We start from the raw sequence: 20,933 nt of genomic DNA on the forward strand, positions 1-20,933 counted from the left end.
AATACCCGTACCTTCCACAGAGCCTGCAAAGCGTTCAGCGTTAAACTTCCTCTCCGCCCAAGACTCACTGTTGCCCGCCTTCCGGGATCTTCTTGTACTCTACAACACCCTCACGGCAGTAAAACGCTTTAAAAATTTGGGAGGGAGTGGCAGTCATCTCGTGCAGAATTCAAACGACTCCTCTGCAGCTGTCCGTACAGATGCAGTGTTACCTGCTGTCTTTAATGTGTCGGTTCGAGACGGGCGTCCCCTAATGCTGTCCAGTACATACAACAGCCTTCGGCGAACGCTGTCCTACCTGAGTTGGCGTCATCTTTCACAACCTGCGTTAAATTAATGGTCTCCATCGGCCCGGTTTGATCTGCTATCTGTCTGTGAAACTGCCAGCCCATTCAAACGTAATTCTCAAGAAATGAAATACCTACAAGCAATTCATGTATTCGCAATCACTATTAGATAATCTTTAATAAAAATAAAAGAATACGCTATTTTCAAATCAAATTAATTCGGTCTACATATCGCTCTACGTAAGTTGCATATCAGATATCGAAAATGTAAGATTCGACGAAACCATCAGTTTAGCCGTTTTCCGGAGCAACACTACATAACTATTGCCTTTCCCCTGATACCGTTGACTCGTTACAAACTTAGAAAAGGTACTTCAAAAGCCCATTGACTACCAAGTTATTGTGGCTCACAATCCTGTAACAGGCCTCCTTCGCAAAAGGTGACACATTGGCTCATGTCTTTCACTATTGGGCAAAAAGTTCATGGGACCACATTCTTAACTGAACCGCCACCTAAATGCTCACAAAAAACACGTCACTCTATGCTCGCAACACACTTTCAAAGAACGCGATCACACGAGAAAACGGAATTTAAACTGTTATGAATCTTACGTAGGAGTAATGAATACTTATTTGGTCCCCATTCGTTCGACGTTTGGCTTTTCAATGGCTTCCAAACTGCCACGTTTTCGACGTTTCTCTCCTCTCGGCATACCGTTCAAAAATGTTCCTCACATCAGCGGAAAATGAAACTATTTTTCACCACCTCTACAGCCCTTCCTTTCGCTTTCTATTATCTGCCTTCTTTGGCTTGATTTCAGTGTTGTGGAAGGGCGAAACATGTAACTCTTTTTTTAAGTTAGGTATAAGTATAGTTCTCTCTTAAAACAGTGATGAGCCTTAGCCAATAAAAAAAAAGTCAGTGGAATGTGATATTTGTGGCAAGGCAGTGAATAACGACAAAATTTTTGTTTCAGGTAGCAAATTTCTAGCGTTTAATAATTTGTGTTTTCCATCCACCAGAGATGTTGTTGCAGCAACTCTTTCTTACTGCATTATGTATCGTGTGAAAATCTGCTGTCAGAACCAGTAGTGGATGTTCACAGCAATTTCATTACGTTTTGGTTTGGACGGATGATGTTTGGTCTTGGTGTACTGGCAAGTGGTCAAAATATGTTAGCAGAAGTGGGAGCAGGAGACAACTGGGAGCGAGTGAGACAGAAACGGAATTAATGTTTACCGGTCACAGATGCTGGTATATCTGTGAACGTGTAATGCAGCAGTGAACGCTGTTATCTAGATTCGTTCCATTATTGTTTAATGCTAGTATTGTGTGTGGTTTTGCTACAACGTATTTTGATATCCATATTATTGGTTAGGATAAATTGCTATCTGTGTTATTTTCTATTTTGCTGTATAGTTGAGAGGTGCCTGTGTGGCCATTTATGATTGTGACATGTTAAGATTACAGTACTAGGATAAAGAGACGTGACCTTAATGCCTACAAATACTCTTGAACGTGAGTTGAGTATTATTATTACAACTGATAAGGATTCTTGCAGATGCACAGATATTCTATTGTTTATCTGTCTTTGGGTGTTTGACTTCGGCATTACCGATTTTGAAGAATGGAATACCACAGAACAAATGGTTGTTAGTAGACAGAGCACAAAGAATTAAATAATAATGATGACTAAATGTAAGTATAGAGACACCTTTGAAATTTACATACATATTATATTATGTCATGTTAACCGGGGACGTAGAAACGACGGAGAGGCTCTGTCCCCGCCGCAGCTGCAGTGGTCCGCAACCCCACGACGACTACCGCAGTCCAATTCACCCCTCCGCCTCCCCACACCGAGCCCAGGTTTATTGTGCGATTCGGCCCACGGTGGACACCCCAGGGAACGTCTCACACCAGACGAGTGTAACCCCTATGGTGGTGTACGCGTACGTGGAGAACTTGTTTGCGCAGTAATCGCCGACATAGTGTACCTGAGGCGGAATAAGGGGAACCAGCCTGCATTTGCCGAGGCAGATGGAAAACCGCCTTCAAACCATCCACAGACTGGCCGGCTCACCTGACCTCGACACTAATCCGCCGGGTGGATTCGTGCCGGGGACCGGCGCTCCTTCCCACCTGGAAGGAGTTAGACCGCACGGCCAGCCAGGCCGGCAATCTACATACATACTCGAAGACTTAGTATTGATAACATATTAACCATCGTCCGAAGGGTCTCGTTAAGCGAATAATTTTGGTTCTCGGTGTTGCATATTAACGTGGTTCTCCAGCGTCTGTAACTTTTCTTTGCTTAGAACTGTTCATGGAAAATCTGACCTAGAATGCTAATGAAGTTCGATAGTTTTACGTCTGTGAAGAGTCTTAATTGTTAATCGTAAACAGCATCACTTATGGCTTGCTGAGGGTTCTGTTGTGAGGGTGTCCGTTGCAACATGTTTTTACAAAAATCATTAAGGAGAGTATGAATGGCCTATCCCAGTAATGTTAAATTAATTCGCGAGCGAATTTTCACAGTAACTACCTCATACAACTTAATGAAACTTTTGTAAATTACTTATACACACTTCACCGAGCTAGGTGGCGCAGTTGTTAGCACATTGGGTTCACATTCTGAAGGACGACGTTTTCGTGATTTTCCTAAATCGCTTCAGGCAAATGCCAGGATGATTCTCTTCAAAGAGCACGGCCGACTTCCTTCCCCGTCCTTCCCTAATCCGATGGGGCTGATGACCTTGCTGTCTGTTCTCTGTTTGGCTGAAGTATTTATTCTTGGAGTCAGGATAGAATTTTTTACTATCGTGCTTTTTATTACATATTCTTTAAATTTTTGTGAATTTTACTGAAAATATATAACCCATGTCTGCCATTCTAGAGGCTGTTGTCATTAGGGTACTATGAATAAATTGTAAAAGTAAAGAGTCAATCTTCTGTAGTTCCTAATGAAACGGGTCATTTCTCTGAGAATTTTGTTTCAAAAAATTGCAATTAGAAGTTAATTTAAATTAAAACTCATATTTTAATAGAAACAACAGGTAAAACTCGTCAACAGTGTAGTTTTTCTGTCTTCCACATTGTCTGAACGTATACTCATACTACTTTTGCCTCCTTTGACACTTTTTGGGCTTGTAGCTCAGTCTTGTCGACTCTTCCTTGGCCAGTCCTTCCTATGTGGCTCACGTATTCGAACCAGTCTTCACTCCCAGATCTTCCAAGACTTTCAGTCTAGTAGTATTAAAAGTGATGACATCATCACAGACATGAAGCTGGAATGTATGGCACCCCACAAACACGAGGGGCATTCAGTAAGTAATGCATCACTCCAGGAGGACTTGTATGCACACATGTTACCACTTCACTGGTCGACGTCGGAACCAAAACCTTGCTGCACGAATAACCTCCCCATCAACCACGTACTGCTCCCGAGTAGTGCATCCTTCACTGGGCCAAACAGACGGAAATCAGAAGGTGCGAGTCTTGAAATATAAACCATTAATTGTGAGACTGGAAGACAGAAAGGAGAATGTCACATATCAGTGAGATAACGCTAGCGTGACGGAAGTACTTTTGTGTTCATTCACTGGCACGACATGTGCGGGACTTACATTGGTGCCTGGCCACCTTCAAACATTTTTCATCATCAAGCGTCGGACAAATGCTGCGTTTTTCAGTAAAGAGAACAAACGCGGTTGTTCCAGGTTCCATCCATCTTCTTCGCGGATCCTGGTGATAAAGAGGTTTTGTCGCTCAAAATGGGCACCTAGATACTGTTTGTTAGCATGGCGTACGGGCTGGATCGCCACAGAATTCTGACGTGTCTACAGAGCGTTACAGTTTTGATGATGCATTCTGTTCGGGATACCTAGAAGCCATAATTTGTAGGTAGAGACCATGCTAATCATTTTGACAACCGCAGGCCACTAAAAGGCAGACCTTTCATGCTTTACCTCCCACACTGGCAGCTGAACGATCCGAAGATATCACTGTGGTATATGCCGGTTCGGATTCGGCGGGCAACTTCTCGTGATGACAATCCTTCTTGCAGTAAAGTGACAAACAGCTGCTCATCTGTACTGAGAATTCTGCTTCACTATTACCCACATTACGCGGATGCAAAGGACTTGGAAGAGCAGTTGAACGGAATGGACAGTGTCTTGAAAGGAGGGAATAAGATGAACATCAACAAAAGCAAAACGAGGATAATGGAATGTAGTTGAATTAAATCGGATGATGCTGAGGGAATTAGATTAGGAAATGAGACACTTAAAGTAGTAAAGGAGTTTTGCTATTTGGGGAGCAAAATAACTGATGATGGTCGAAGTAGAGAGGATATAAAATGTAGACTGGCAATGGCAAGGAAAGCGTTTCTGAAGAAGAGAAATTTGTTAACATCGAGTATTGATTTAAGTGTCAGGAAGTCGTTTCTGAAAGTATTTGTATGGAGTGTAGCCATGTATGGAAGTGAAACATGGACGATAAATAGTCTGGAAAAGAAGAGAATAGAAGCTTTCGAAATGTGGTGCTACAGAAGAATGCTGAAGATTCGATGGGTAGATCACATCACTAATGAGGAGATACTGAATGGAATTTGAGAGAAGAGAAATTTGTGACACAACGTGAGTAGTAGTAGGAATTCCTTTGTAGGGCATATTCAGAGGCATCAAGGGATCACCAATTTAGTATTGGAGGGCAGCACGTAGGGTAAAAATTGTCGAGGGAGACCAAGAGATGAATACACTAAGCAGATTCAGAAGGATGTAGGCTGCAGTAGGTACTGGGAGATGAAGAAGCTTGCACAGGATAGAGTAGCTTGGAGAACAGCATCAAACCAGTCTCAGGACTGAAGACCACAACAACAACAACGCGGATGGCTGCACATAGCGATTCACTGTGGCCAAAGGAGTGTCGAGAGAGAGTATTCCGAGCACATAAAAACTGTTTCATTCATAAGATTGGTGTAAAGCTTTGTTCGGCACTTATTTTCATCTTTTAGTGAAAGTCTGGTAATTGTCCAACGTGGTCTGAATACACCACATCAATATTAGAGTGGGTAGTAGTATGAAACTTGAATGATGCACTCATTATTCGTCGATTTTCCATAAACATTGTACATGTGAGTGCCACCACTGTTACACGCTTCACTGTAGAAAGTTTATACGTTTCTTCTCCTTTTGTTGAATACTAAACTTATAATGCCACTGGCTATCTTTAAAATAATGATGTAGCTGATTGATGTCCTTGAACTATGTATCGTCGACATATGGTTGATGTTCATGTTAGTTAAAACTGCTACATAATCCTGAACGGTCATCATAAAGACGATTTTACCGAATATTATGACAGAGGGTTTTTTTCTTATACTGACTTAATTTTCATAGAACGACACATCCTTATTCGACATTGCATTACTTGGAAACAGAATCCTAGGCAGTCAAACGATAATATGTCATAAAAATATTTAATTTTTGTGTACATTATAGTGGGGCTTACAGAGTAAACATTTCATCTCATGTCTCTGGAAGTTGTTAATACTCTCTATATTTTTCTAGGCCTCTTCAGGATAAGGTTGAAGTGGAACGTTCTGGTGCCAGAAATCCATCCGCTCTGCGTCTTTGTTGTGAGCAAGGGAGAAGTTGGACTGCATCAGCATGTAGCTGCGAGTCACATTGTCGTACGGCTCCCAGATCACAGGATCCGCCTCCGGGGTTGGATTTCTGCGGAAACACAGGGGTGATGTGAATATACTGATCCTTGGGAAGGTGCTAAGCACAGCAAAAAAATACTTGTTTCTTCACTGCTTTTAAGCTTTATATTGTCTCTTAAGTTTGCGGCAATGATCCATCAAGTACAGATTTTGCGCGTGTATTTACGTGGAGGCATTAAACAGAAAGAACAAACTTATGCACAGTCGCAGTGTGTGGTAACAAAAAAATTCGTAAGCAGGTAGCGAACTCAGAAATGCCACCATATATAGAGAGGAGGATAACACTGTTCGTAAGAATGACGTTGTGAAAAGCACTTCCTTTCTTGTTAGAACTAATGCTATAGGAAACGACGGGCAGTTAAATTGCCGCGAACGAAATGACTATGTAGGTGGCGAGAACGTGGCATAACTGTGGTGTTGCATCATTTCTCGGCTTCTTAAATATTGCATAACCACACAAATACAGCGATGTCCGTAATACGACAATATCACGGCATTTGATCAGTACCTTTTGGTGTTTGTTAGCCGTGTCGTCTCCTAAGTTAGTGTGATTGCAATAGGTATTTCACTAAGATACTCTCAAGCGGTGCAATTCCCCAAAGTGTTAATTTGGAAATAGGCTGTGAAAAGTTAACGTTTACTTGTTTTATCTAACATTGTCAGAAAGGAGAAAGTGAACAAATATTGATATCTCAATATTTGTACAACTGAAAGAATTTTGTTGTAATAATTATCTACATCGCGTACATTATAAAATATTAAATCATAACTGATTTCAGTTGACTAAACAACCATCTTCACATCAATCATGGTAAAACATATGTTAACATTTAGCATACTGAAAATCCAGAATCCTCGATATAACTCCGTCTCTGTACAGCAACCCCACTGAGCATGGCACTGAACTACTTGATTTTACCTTAAAATTGTTTTATTCAGTATTTTGCTGAATGTGTTATTCATACGGACATACTCCCAGTTATGTAGACGACGCCGTCATCACAGTTCCATTGAATTAGTGCTTTAGACAATTATAAAATAGTTAAGAAGTTGACGACAAGGAGTAGTTACTGCAATTTTTAGCAAAGAGTCGGAGCAGTATTTAATGACCTACTGCACTCTGCTCAGCTAAAAAGAAAGAGTGAAAAATATCTGAGAAATAATTATTTTAATCTGGTGGCAGAAAAAGAGAGGACTTATTGCATAGCTACATACCCATACTTAGCGAAGTTGGTCCAGTACCGAACCATATTCCTGCGCACCTGATCCTCCTCTGACTCTGGATCCAGGTTACATACGGTATCATCTCTCACAAAGAGCACGAATATATCACCAGCGTGATTCACCCCTGAAAGACGGGTATTACGTTAAAACAGTCGTTATTATATTGTTCATTTCATGTTAAACATATGTGGGAAATTGTTGATCTCGTTCTGAGATGGTTTACGAGTTTAGATTTTTTAATAAAGAATTGAAATTATCATGCCATATTTCCATCTCTGGTAAAAACTTGTGTTATTGTAGCTCGGTAAACACGAATGTCCCTACTCGCTACCATCATTTGTACGGTAATTCATACAGAGTATTTACTGTTATCACTGTTGTCTCTTTTAAAGCAAGACAGCATACATTTGTGTTCATAATCACGATTATTACCAAAGAATAGTTCTCGATGCCAATAGGTCTTACATTTTCTCTTTGATGGTGAATTACTAGTCTGAGAGTTCTCAGGAAATACATGAGGAATGTGCCAATGGTCTGAAATTCACTTATTATTATTTTATTGCTGTACTTGACCAACGTGTAATTCTGGAATCCTCCTTAAGAATGATTAATTTATCGAAAAATGCCTTTAGGTTAATAGAGATCCATGAAAACACGCGGGTCTTAACGATAATGTTTTCTCCAATAGATGCCTTGGGAAAAATACAAAATGTGACGCAGTGATACAGATAGAAGGTATACCGGGTAACGGACTTATCAGTGTACTTTGTCCCTTCACCCTACAAATAAAATGTAGCTCTCAAGTCGCATCAAGACGTCTACATCTACACCTACACTTACACTCCGCAAGCCACGCAACGGTGTGTGGCGGAGGGCACTTTACATGCCAATGTCATTACCTCCCTTTCCTGTTCCAGTCGCGTATGGTTCGCGGGAAGAACGACTGCCTGAAAGCCTCCGTGCGCGCTCGAATCTCTCTATTTTACATTCGTGATCTCCTCGGGAGGTATACGTAGGGGGAAGCAATATATTCGATACCTCATCCAGAAACGCACCCTCTCGAAACCTGGACAGCAAGCTACACCGCGAAGCAGAGCGCCTCTCTTGCAGAGTCTGCCACTTGAGTTTGCTAAACATCTCCGTAACGCTATCACGCTTACCAAATAACCCTGTGACGAAACGCGCTGCTCTTCTTTGGATCTTCTCTATCTCCTCTGTCAACCCGACCTGGTACGGGTCCCGCACTAGTGAGCAATACTCAAGTATAGGTCGAACGAGTGTTTTGTAAGCCACCTCCTTTGTTGATGCACTACATTTTCTAAGGACTACTCCAATGTATCTCAACCTGGCACCCGCCATACCAACAATTAATTTTATATGATCATTCCACTTCAAATAGTTTCGTTCGATTACTCCCAGATATTTTACAGAAGTAACTGCTACCAGTGTTTGTTCAGCTATCATATAATCATACAATAAAGGATCCTTCCTTCTATGTATTCGCAATACATTACATTTGTCTATGTTAAGGATCAGTTGCCACTCCCTGCACCAAGTGCCTATCCGATGCAGATCTTTCTGCATTTCGCTGCAATTTTCTGATGCTGCAACTTCTCTGTATACTACAGCATCATCCGCGAAAAGCCACATGGAACTTCCGACACTATCTACTAGGTCATTTATATATATTGTAAAAAGCAATGGTCCCATAACACTCCCCTGTGGCACGCCAGAGGTTACGTACAGCATGGCTGGCCATAATGGTTCCCAATGCTTGACACATGCCCTGCAGACCATTCTGTAGTGTTTAGGGCAGAAGTTCTTCTGTCTAGAGGATCCTGCAAAGTTTTTATCAGGTTTGGGAAGCGAAGCTGTTGATTCTTGAAGGTGACACCTTCACGATGTAGGTACTCCTTCACCGGGTCAGCATTGTTGGATATTTCCATCCACTGGACTGAAATCTAGTACCAATAGCAGCACATACTGTTGCAGTATTTTGATCCTATGGACTTCAACCGTGACTTTTTTACAGGAAGAACGTAAGAGGTGTACACATTCCTTAATTGATTGCATACAAACTGTAACTGACTACGATATTGGACGTTTGCTCTCGTGTATTAGCAAAATACCTGATTTATCTACAACGTCAGTAAATTTTGTAAATTAGTTGTTACCAGATTTTAAAAAATCAGCAATGTATGGAGCGCTCTTTCTAGTATTAGACTAGTGTATGTATATTGTGATTCACAATTGTTTTGACAGTGCCATTAACGCAACAAGAGGAAGACTTCTCTTTTATGAAAGAAAATACATCGTCTACAACATCCTCCGCAAGCCACCTAATGGTATGTGGCGGAGGGTACTTTCGGTACCACTATTTGATCCCTCCAACCCCGTTCCATTCGCGAATAGTGCGTGGGAAGAATGATTGTCAGTAAACCTCTGTACTGGCTCTAATTTCTCTAATTTTCTCCTCGTGGTCAATACGCGAGATGTATGTTGGGAGAGGTAATATGCTGTCCGTCTCCTCCTGACAATGCTGTCCCGAAATTTCAATAGTAAATCTCTCCGTGATGCACAACGCCTCTCTTGTAACGTATTCCAGTGGAGTTTGTTTAGCGTCTCCGTAACGCTCTCTCGCCAGCTAAACGATACCGTGACGAAACGCGCCACTCTTCGTTGGATCTTCTCTATATTCTCTATCAGTCCTACCTGATAGGGATCCCAGATGGATGAACAATACTCAAGAATCGGGCGAACAAGCGCCTAATAAGCCACTTCTTTCGTGGATGAGTTACGTTTCTTTAAGACTGTTCCGATGAATCTGAGTCTGGTATCTGCTTTTCCCACTTTTATGCGGTCATTCCACTTAGGGTCACTCTGGATAGTTACGCTTAGATATTTTACGGCAGACGCTGTCTTGAGCTGTTTGTCATCAATACTGTAGCTGTAGATTAGTGGATTTCTTTTTCTATGTATGCGCAGTTTGTTGCATTTATTTACGTTCAGGGTCAACTGCCAGAGCCTGCACCATTCATCAGTTCTCTGCAGGTCATTCTGCAAATTCTTACTATTTTCTGGAGTTGTTACTTTGGTATAGACAACTGCATCATCTGCGAATGGCCTTAAAGAGCTTCCGATGCTTTCTACTAGATCGTTTATATATGTATATTGTAAACAGCAACGTTTCTTTCACACTTCCCTGTGGTACTTCGGATACTACCCTTACATCTGTCGATTTTGTTCCGTTACGAGCGACGTGTTGAGTTCTATCTTCAAGAAAGTCTTGAATCCAATCGCATGGGTGCTCCGATACTCCGTAAGCTCGTATTTTTTTCATTAAACGGCAATGCGGGACGGTGTCAAATGCCTTACTGAAATCACGGAACCCGGCATCAATCTGAGTGCTGTTGTCTACTGCGCTGTGGATCTCATGGAGGAAAAGAGCGAGCTGAGTTTCGCTGGATCTCTGTTTGCGGAAACCATGTCGATTTCTATTGAAGAGATATTCATTTTCAAAAAAAACCTTATATATCTTGAGCATAAAACATGCTCCATAATTCTACAACAGACTGACGTCCAACGATATACACTATGTGATCAAAAGTATCCGGACACCTCCAAAAACAGATGTTTTTCATATCAGGTGCATTGTGCTGCCACCTACTGCTTGGTACTCCACATCAGCGACCTCAGTAGTCATTAGACATCGTGAGAGAGCAGAATCGGGCGCTCCGCAGAACTCATGGACATCGAACGTGGTCAGGTGATTGGATGCCATTTGTGTCATACGTCTGTAGGCGAGATTTCCACACTCCTAAACATCCCTAGGTCCACTGTTGCCGATGTGATATTGAAGTAGAACGTGAAGGGACACATACAGCAGAAAAGCGTACAGGGCGACCTCGTCTGTTGACTGACAGAGACGGCCGACAGTTGAAGAGGGTCGTCAAGTGTATTAGGCAGACATGTATCCAGACCATCACACAGGAATTCCGAACTGCTTCAGGATCCACTGCAAGTACTGTGACAGTTAGGCGGGAGGTGAGAAAACTAGTATTTCATGGTCGAGCGGCTGCTCATAAGACACACATCACGCCGGTAAATGCCAAACGACACCTTGCTTGGTGTAAGGAGCGTAAACACTGGACGACTGAAGAGTGGGAAAACGTTGTGTGGAGTGACCAATCACGGTACACAATGCGGCGATCCGATGGGTTTGGCGAATGCCCGGTGAACGTCATCTGCCAGTGTGCGTAATGCCAACAGTAAAATTGGGAGGCGATGGTATTAAGGTGTGGTCGTGATTTTCGTGGAGGGGGCTTGCACCCCTTGTTGCACAGCCCTACATTGATGTTTAAAGCATCTTTTTGCTTCCCAGTGTTGAAGAGCAATTCGGGGATGATCTTTCAACACGATCGAGCACCTGTTCATAATGCACGGCCTGTGGCGGAGTGGCTACACGACAATAACATCGCTGCAATGGACTGGCCTGCACAGAGTCCTGACCTGAATATTGTAGAACACGTTTGGGGGTGTTTTGGAACGTCGGCTTCGTGCCAGGCCTCACCGACAGACATCGATGCGTCTTCTTAGTGCAGCACTCCGTGAAGAATGGACTGCCATTCCCCAAGAAACCTTCCAGTACCTGATTGAATATATGGCTGCGAGAGTGGAAGCTGCCATCAAGGCTAAACGTGGACCAACACTTGTAAGTCATTTTCAGCCAGGTGTTCAAATGGCTCTGAGCACTATGGGATTTAACTTCTGAGGTCATCAGTCCCCTAGAATTGAGAACTACTTAAATCTAACAAACCTAAGGGCATAACACACATCCATGTCCGAGGCAGGATTCGAACCTGCGACCGTAGCGGTCGCGTGGTTCCAGACTCTAGCGCCTAGAACCGCTCGGCCACCACGGCCGGCCAGCCAGGTGTCCAGATACTTTTGATCACATAGTGCAGGTCTCTAATTGTGTGGATCTGTCTTATGGCCTTTCTTAGAAACGGGAATGACCTGCTGTTTTTCCCAATCGTTACGTACCTTTCGTTGCTCAAGCGATCTACGATAAATTACTGATAGAGAGGGAGCAAATTCTTTTTCATAATCTTTATAGAATCTTACAGGTATTTCATCTGGTCCCGATGCCTTTCCACTACTAAGCGATTGTAGCTGCTTTTCAGTACCGCGATCGATTATCTCAATATCTGCCATTTCGACGTTCGTACGACGATGAAAGGAGGGACAGTGTTACGATCTTCCGCGGTGAAGCAACTTCGGAAGACCGAATTCAGTATCTCGGCCTTCTGTCTGTTATCTTACGTTTCGGTGCCGTTGTAGTCACTGAGAGAATGAATAGGTGATTTTGACCCACTTACTGATTTTACATACTACCAAAATCTCTGGAACCTGGGTCCGTAGTACAGAGCAGATCAGGTTGAGGAAAGGGGCCCAAATCAGTTGCTGTTAGTTGCACAAACATACAAACTTTATTTTGCTAAAACACTTAATCACACATGCCCTTTAGAATTCAGAAACAATACGGCTGAAGACCACAACACAAGTCATTAAAATTGCCTTAAGTAATACACACGGCTGAAGGCCTTAGTTACAAAACAGAAGAACTGAGGGCTTAAAGCCTAGATAAGAAGAATTTCAGTAAGAAAGTTTTAAAAGGTTTTAAACAAATGACCTTTCAAATTTTAATTTAAGAGGGCTGAAGGCCTTATCTTGAAACATTTCACGTAGAAGTTCGGCTGAAGGCCACATACTGAACATTAAAACAAACTAAATTAATACACGGCTGAAGGCCTCGCACAGTACTTGAGTCTAAAAGAAAATCACAATCCAAAACAACAGAACAGTGGTGCTCAGAAGTGTTCCAAGGGTCGGCCTGGGAAGGTAACTCTAGGGTAAGCTTAGGTGTGACAGGCAGCCAAGCGTAATACTAAATAATCGGATGGCAACCCGACCCAGGGACGGCTGGAGAACCGACCAACAACCTAATGAGCACGACAACGATAGATATCAGCCGAGGACGAAGATACCAGCGACACTACGTCTTCAATATTGGCGTCTAAAAAGAGCCAAAGCACAATAACCACTCAGAAATATGAACAACACCAAAGGCTGTCGAACTACACGCGGTACGGACAGCATCAACACGGCGAGGAAAAACACACTGCGGAACGCTATGCTAATAACCCTGCCGCGGAGACTTCCTCGCTGCTCTGTCCCAACTGACCGACTGTCTACTCCAGTTCGCAGACAGCATTAACATAACTGCTAAGTCGAAATTACACAAGCTAGACACAGTTCCACGAAAACACTTCCACAATAACTCGAACAATCTGTAAAAGCAACCACTGTGGAACAACAGGGCGAATGACACGTCGACACACGCAGAGAACCCCGAAGCGGTCGGCGACCAACCGAACGACCAACCAAGGCCGTCCCCACGGAAGTCATGTGTGCCGGCGAGGGTCGGGTGAGTCATGGCTGTCCGGACCTCACTGCTGCTCCCGCCCCTACTCAACTCGATGTCCTTTCGGAGCTCGGAGACACGGCGACCTGGGCATATTGGCTCGGACCCAACCATGCAGAGGGAACACTTGCCCTTTGGATACCCGACATCTCTGCCCAAGGAAGGAACCGACCCACGTGCGGCAAAATGACCAACTGACGAGGCCCAGAAACAGTCAAAAGACCAAATACACGTCGCCCGATGAGACGACCGACCGAACGACCAACACATTATGTGCTGTGTGATTTGCGGCATCCTCGATACATTTCGCTTCCCTGAAACCGTTCCGCAGAGCATTCATACCAATTATCTGTCTGTGACCCCTCAAGCGGCGACACAGAAACGTACCGTTTCCGTGCTGCAACAATTTGCAAACATGTTGATAACGTGACCACTTTCTCAAGTGACTGATTAGGCGTGACCCAGTACATCACTTGTTTTGCATTTCCACTCATTAGTAAGCAAAAAAATTGCTCGTCTACTCGTTGACAGGTTGTCTTCAACGTGAGGCAAGACGGCCTCTTCCAGTTCGGATGTGTGGCGTCTGCTTGGAACACCACAGCCTGCTAACGGTGAAGGTAACCTTTCTCGAAGCCGTTGTGTAATTGTGGCGAAAAGAGTATGCGATAGAGCCGAACGTTGTGGAGAACGGTTTTGATAAAGGCGATGAGCAGCTCTTCCATTACAGTGAGCTTCGCCATTCAGAAGGATAAGTCGATGTACTCCGCAAACGTGTACTCAATCGTGTTTCTCTGACACTCAAAGACACGTGAATGAAGCTCGAACCAGGCTAGAGAGGTAGGATAGACGTCAAATGACATCAGCTGCGGCAACATAACCATGGATAGGCACAATAAGTAAAATTTCATTTGATGCTCGGCTTGGTGTTGTAATTGCCAGCAGAGTAGCGGTGTACCTAGGCCCAGTATGTATCTGAGGGTTTGAAATTGGCCAGTATATATCAGAGGGTTTGAAACTAATAACTACTTTGTCGACTTATAGTGTATCTACTGATCAGCCAGAACATTATGATTACCGATCTACTATCGATATAAATCCGTCCAGGCGATACCAGTCTCAGCTGGCGAGGAATGACTGCTAGTCAGTGCATGCACTAGCAGTGAGCGTGTTGGCCGTGCGTAGAACGGGGAAGGCTCGCGATCTATCTGAGTTTGACCGAGGGCAGATTGTGAAAGTCCGGAGGCTCGACACGAGCATTTCGGAAACTGAACGACTTCTCGGGTGTTCGAGGAACGCTGTGGTGAGTGTCTTCAACACGTGGCGAAACCTAGCTGAAAACACGTCCAACGTCGTGGGATTGAGCGGCCACCCCTCGTTACAGATGTCGAAGGTCTTAGGCTGGGCAGACTGGTAAAACAGGACAGGCGGCGAACTGTGGCGAAACTAACATCAGACTTTAATGCTGAGCAGAGTACGAGTGTGTCCGAACGTAGTGCAGCGAACACTTCTAATAACGATGGACCTCCACAGTCGATGACCCATGCAGGTGCAAATATTAACAGCACAACATAGGCAACTACGATTGAAATGTGCTCGTGACCATCGGCACTGGACGTTGGCGCAGTGGCAGAGCGTTACATGGTCTAATGAATCCCGATATCTTCTTCATCATGCCGATGGGAGGGCGCGAATCCGTCGTCCTCCAGGAGAACAGCTCCTTGACGACTGTACTATGGGAAGGACCAACCCTCAATTACAAATCCATGAAGATACCCACGACATCCAAGGAAACCGACTCTGGTCTAGGCTTCCTCTACTGAAGACCGCACACGCTCTGCACCAATCCATCTTTAAAATAAATGACCGATGGAAAGAGGAATGGGAGAGAAGAACAGCAGTAAACTGCCACAGTATGCCACGCATCGTTAGTAAACCAAAAGGATTTGATTGCCCTCGCAAAGTTTGGTCAACTCTTAATCGCATCAGAACCAACTGTGGGAGATGCACCGACTCCTTACACAGATGGGGTAAACTTCCTTCGGCCACTTGCGACTGTGGCGCTGAGAGACAGACAGTCAAACACATCGTGCAGGAATGCCCAGTAAGGGCATATGAGGGTGACCCACATGATTTCCTAATGGCGACCCAAGAGGCAATCGACTATATATTATCTAAGCTGGACGTCTGCTTGTGATTGCTCTTCTGTGAGTGTAAATTTACAATTGGTGGTGTCCTTATATACAAACTGTTATTTATTGCTCTGTTTATACATATGTGATTTTTTTAAGTCGTGTTGTTTCTGTAATTTTTACTGTGATGTTATGAGCCATACGCTAAATAAATAAATATGGGAAGGAGACAAGCTGGCGGCGGGTCGAGGAACGTTTACCTGGGTATCTGTGGGTCCAGTGGAGCTCGTGCAAGCCACCATGACGGCCAAGGAGTATCGTACACTGTTTGCAGTCCACGTACGCCCCTTCGTGACCATCATGAGTTGGTTGGTTGTTTCGGGGAAGGAGACCAGACAGCGAGGTCATCGGTCTCATCGGATTAGGGAAGGGCGGGGAAGGAAGTCGGCCGTGCCCTTTGAAAGGAACCATCCCGGCATTTGCCTGGAGCGATTTAGGGAAATCGCGGAAAACCTAAATCACAATGGCCGGACGCGGGATTGAACCGTCGTCCTCCCGAATGCGAGTCCAGTGTCTAACCACTGCGCCACCTCGCTCGGTACCATCATGAGTCCCGACGGCAGTGGCATCTTTCAACAAATGTTGTGCCATGTCACAACGCCAGGAGTTTGATGGTGTGGTTCAAGGAACACAGTGGCGATTTTGAATTGATGTTCTGGCCCCATAACTGACCTGATCTGCACACGATCGAACACATCTGGGATTTGGTTGAGTGTGCGTCTGAGCCCATCGCCGCCTCTCCCCGGAATTAGCGCGACTTAGGTGACTTATGTGTGCAGATGTGGTGCGAGCTCCCTTCAGCAACCTACCAAGGCCTCATTGCTTCCACGCCACGACGTGTCGCCGTTGTTATGTGTGCCAAAGGTGGGCATGCCGGCTATTAGGTAGATGATCACAATATTCCGGCTGTTCAGTATTGTTCCTTCGTGTGCGACTAAATAAATCAACACGACCGTTAATGTGTATTCCCTACTGAATAGTAATATGTCGACTTCGGAATATTGTCGCGGCATCAGCCGCAGGCTGGACGTTGCAACCAACCAAGGGATGTGCGTGATCGCCACTGACGAAATGCTGGAGCTGGGTGCTAAAGCAGTATTGGAGGAGCACTCTGGAACACAGCAGTCTACCGCGGCTGTGGCCTGGGTTACACTATACCGTGGCAGGACGCCGCTTTTCCTCAGTTGGCATCTACGTGATGGGAAGCAGACTCCTGTCACAGCACACCCAGGACCGCCGCATACATGTGCCCCTACCGCTCAGCCATTAGCAGCACTTGTGTTTGGACTTTCGAATTGCACCATCGTCATGATAATCCTCACAGGAGTCCTCAGTCCAACGTTTGGCGAAGCCCCTAAGATCTCACTGAGAACTGTAATGAACTATGCAAAGTCGATGGTCTTCGGGCTGCCAGCGAGACTTCGGACGTCAAACTGATGCCACTGACAGGAGGCGTTTCCCTGAGTGTCGTCATCTGATAGTCTGGCCGACTGCAGCGGCCTTGGGTACATCATGGAGCATCTGCTAGGCCCTGTCTATCCCGCATGCTGTCTCTCTACACCGCTACAAAACAAACAGATGTCCAGCGTCAGCAAGGTCACTCACACTGTCAGTCATTTCATGCTGAGGCAGCACGCCGCCTGATTCCTTGGCGCCAACATCGATTAATCGTATGGAACGCGCTTAATAAACAATATTGTTACTGAGTGAGCGTTTCTCACTCCGCTCTCGGTGCGGTAGTGAAAGACCGCTACTCACAGATCCTACACAAGCCACTCAGGGGCAAAAGTGGCCATCCTGGCTGGTAATGGTGTTGGTGTTTACTGTCACTCTGCGGCGCCGTTATACTACGTAAGAAAACTGCTATTAGCTTTTGGACGGAATTTAAAGATGAGTGCGACTGCTCTCACTTTTAGCAAACATTAATTCTATGACATTGCGTTCGCAGCAAAGAGATACGTTTATGTTAAGTGCGTTATTTTCTTTGTACTCACCCCACTGCGTAGATTCGACGATATCCCCGCGGTAGTCGAATACATAATAGAACACTGGTGTGTCACTCAGCTCGGCCACTGTCCTCACCAGCGTGTCTGTTGGCTCGAAAGACCTCATGTCGTTGTCGAACTATAAGAAAAAATGTGACTTGGCTGTTGATTGTTACTGATGCTGCTGTAGTCTTATAATATATGGATCGACCTGTGATGTATCACACTAGTTTCAAAGATGACTGTACCAACCATTATATGAATCAAAAAAGTAAGAAAAAATTTCTTTTATAAAGTACGGTCCTTTTTTTGGGAAATTATGCAGTTCTATTTTTTCGGTACAATTTATCAACTTGATCTGTTCTGTAACAGCTTCCTGTACACCTTCTTAGGTAACGATCATCGGTTTGCTCTTCCAAAACGTAAATAAATAAATTTATTTGCCACTAACAGACTCCACCTCGTGTCAAGTTTATCCATCAAACATTTATTCAACAACTGACTTCAATAATTATTTCCTACATTACCTTTTTACTCAGTCAATACATGTTTCTCCAGTGATAGATGTACCAAGTGATCAAAAAGTCAGTATAAATTTGAAAACTGACTTTTTGATCACCCGGTACCTTTTCCATTTTTTTCATCGCCGCATTAATCTAAACATACTGTTTTCCACACAACTTTAATTATAAACAATTATATCAGTGCAGCTTCCAGTGTCAAACATTCTGTGTGTAGGCCTTTAAAGTCGTATCCTCTAAAGGAGATTACTACACACAACTGTTTCTTTTTTTTATGTTAAGCTTAACTTCCTTTTTTACATTCATTATTGATATTTAAATTTTATGAACCTTGTGTTTAAGACCTCTCCTTGTATTGTATTCTCACACGGTACTATAACGCAAACAAATTGCAGTTTCACTGTCAAGGGTTCTTCTAAATAACATTCAGATCTATTTTCCCAATTCTTTTCTTCAGTAACAGACAAAATTTGAATTCCGTCACGAGTGGTTTACTGTTTCGGAACATAACTGTCAAGCAATAATTTTATAACTTTTCTTTATTCTCTTTGATATATTAAAGCTGCGAACATGTTCGGCAAAAGAAGGTACTGAACAATAGTTCTCTCATTTAGCTCATTGGCCATAATATTATCTTTGGAATTTGACACTCTCTGAAAAGTCTTTGAAGTATTTCCCGTGGTATGAAAACCACTGAGACCAGACTGAAATTCTTTCTAAAGAATTCTTCCTTAGACTAACACTTCATACTATTGAGTCTCTGTTTCTGTATTTTTTATTTTAGTTTCCTATTTAACTTCATTTGGCTAGTATCCAAATGTATAACTATGCTGGACATGGTTAATGGTGGCCTAAGTGACCGTTTACGCACAGCACGTTAATTCGAATCTTCACATGTAGGTTAGTGTATCTTGGTCTGTTCGGAAGGTAAGTTTTTGCAATTTTAGAGGATTGTGTTTATTTCACTGTCTCAAATCCGTTGCAGTATTATCTTTTTTCATTCTTCCCAATTCCTGTCTCGTCCCTAACTATACTTACCAATAACAACCAAAATTATTTTACTATTTGTGTAACTTAAGTTCGACGAAGTCTAAACTAAATTTCGAAGCTTGAGATACTGTCCAGAAAAAAAAGTTTGATGTCTGCATTTTGGTATTAACCGGAGGTTTACATAGCAGACCTGACACGTCGTCAGCTCTGTTTGTACTGAGACTTGAGTTAGAAATCATGATGCTGTAACAATAAATTTGTTCAAGAAATATCCAGGCAACGGATAAATGCTGAAAAAGTGAAGAGAGGTAGTAAATTGTAGAAACACTGTGTACTGTGTAGTACGTTTCAAAGATTGTGTGTATTGTGTATTAAACCGGGAACCTAGAAACGACGAAGATACTTCGTTCCTCCATAGCCCTCAGTTGTTCACAAACCCACAGCAGGTCACAGTAGTCCACCCACCCCATCGCCGTCCCACGCCGAAGCCAGGGTTATTGTGTGGTTCGGCCCTTCGGCCCTCAGTACCCCCCACGGGAATAACAGATGTGTGTAACCCCAAATGATTGCGTGGCATGCGTGGTAGAGTAATTATGGTGTACGTGTACGTGTACGTGGAGATAGCGTTCGCGCAGCAATCGCCGAATCGCCGACATAGTGTAACTGAGGCGGCGTAAGGGGAACCGGCCCGCATTCGCCGAGGCAGATGGAAAACCGTCTTAAAAACCATCCACAGGCTGGCCGGCACACCGGACTTTGACACTAATCCGCCGGGCGGATTCGTGCCGGCGATCGGCAAGCCGTCCCGCTCGGGAAGCAGCGTTTATGGAAATGTTGTTGGAGCGACTAGTATGAGGAACACTGACAGAGGAGTGGTCCAATGCAACATGTCGAAAGTTACCAAGAAATATTTCACACAGAAAGAGTACACTGAAAGAAATGCACTGTCAAAATTTTAGCTACAAGTATTTAAGAAACGTTAAAGATACTCACTTTTGTCTCACGAAGAACCATTTACAATGGCGATTTGTACGACCCTTCCTACCCAGCGCGCGATCGGCGAATAAGCAGAGGCAGCCGTGACATGTGAACGTAGCGCCTTGTAGTGCGAAGTTCAAAGTGCAAGCACGCAAGTCGCAAATCGACGCATTTAAACCACACCGAACATGCCTCTAATCGCTAATTTTTTGTATAACTTGCAGTTCATATCGACAGCTGGACTGTTGGAGAACGGAAAGAAGACCGAGGCAGTGTATAACGTAAAATTGCAGACGTCTTGAGGGACTTCAATTTGTTGACGTTAATTATTTTATAACTGTTCCTGTAGCACAGTTCTTATTATAATTTTTGAATAATTTATCTCTTACTGACGATGAAACGCTTTCTTTCTTATTCCCTGTAATCTTCGCAAAAATGTGACTGTCTATTGGATGACAAAACAAACATTTTCCTACACTAGGCACCCCTGAAAAAACATGAATGCAGTCAGAGACTTCACAGTAATTACTAGCTTTAACTATAAAGGGC

At 43.7% G+C, this 20,933-nt stretch overlaps 1 protein-coding gene across 1 annotated transcript in view; it reads right to left on the bottom strand.

Moving 5' to 3' along the window:
* Positions 1 to 5,753: 5,753 nt before the first annotated feature.
* LOC124789415 (juvenile hormone esterase-like) overlaps positions 5,754 to 20,933 on the bottom strand; it is a 120,900-nt gene continuing 105,720 nt past the window's right edge. The window contains exons 8-10 of the mRNA XM_047256760.1: positions 17,905 to 18,034; positions 7,229 to 7,361; positions 5,754 to 6,023 (exon numbers count right to left, since the gene is read on the bottom strand). Of these exons, the coding sequence (XP_047112716.1) occupies positions 5,855 to 6,023; positions 7,229 to 7,361; positions 17,905 to 18,034 (432 nt within the window). The 3' untranslated portion in view covers positions 5,754 to 5,854. The remainder of the gene's footprint in view (positions 6,024 to 7,228; positions 7,362 to 17,904; positions 18,035 to 20,933) is intronic.

This window comes from Schistocerca piceifrons, chromosome 3 (genome assembly GCF_021461385.2).
Source record: "Schistocerca piceifrons isolate TAMUIC-IGC-003096 chromosome 3, iqSchPice1.1, whole genome shotgun sequence".
NCBI classification, from domain to species: domain Eukaryota; kingdom Metazoa; phylum Arthropoda; class Insecta; order Orthoptera; family Acrididae; genus Schistocerca; species Schistocerca piceifrons.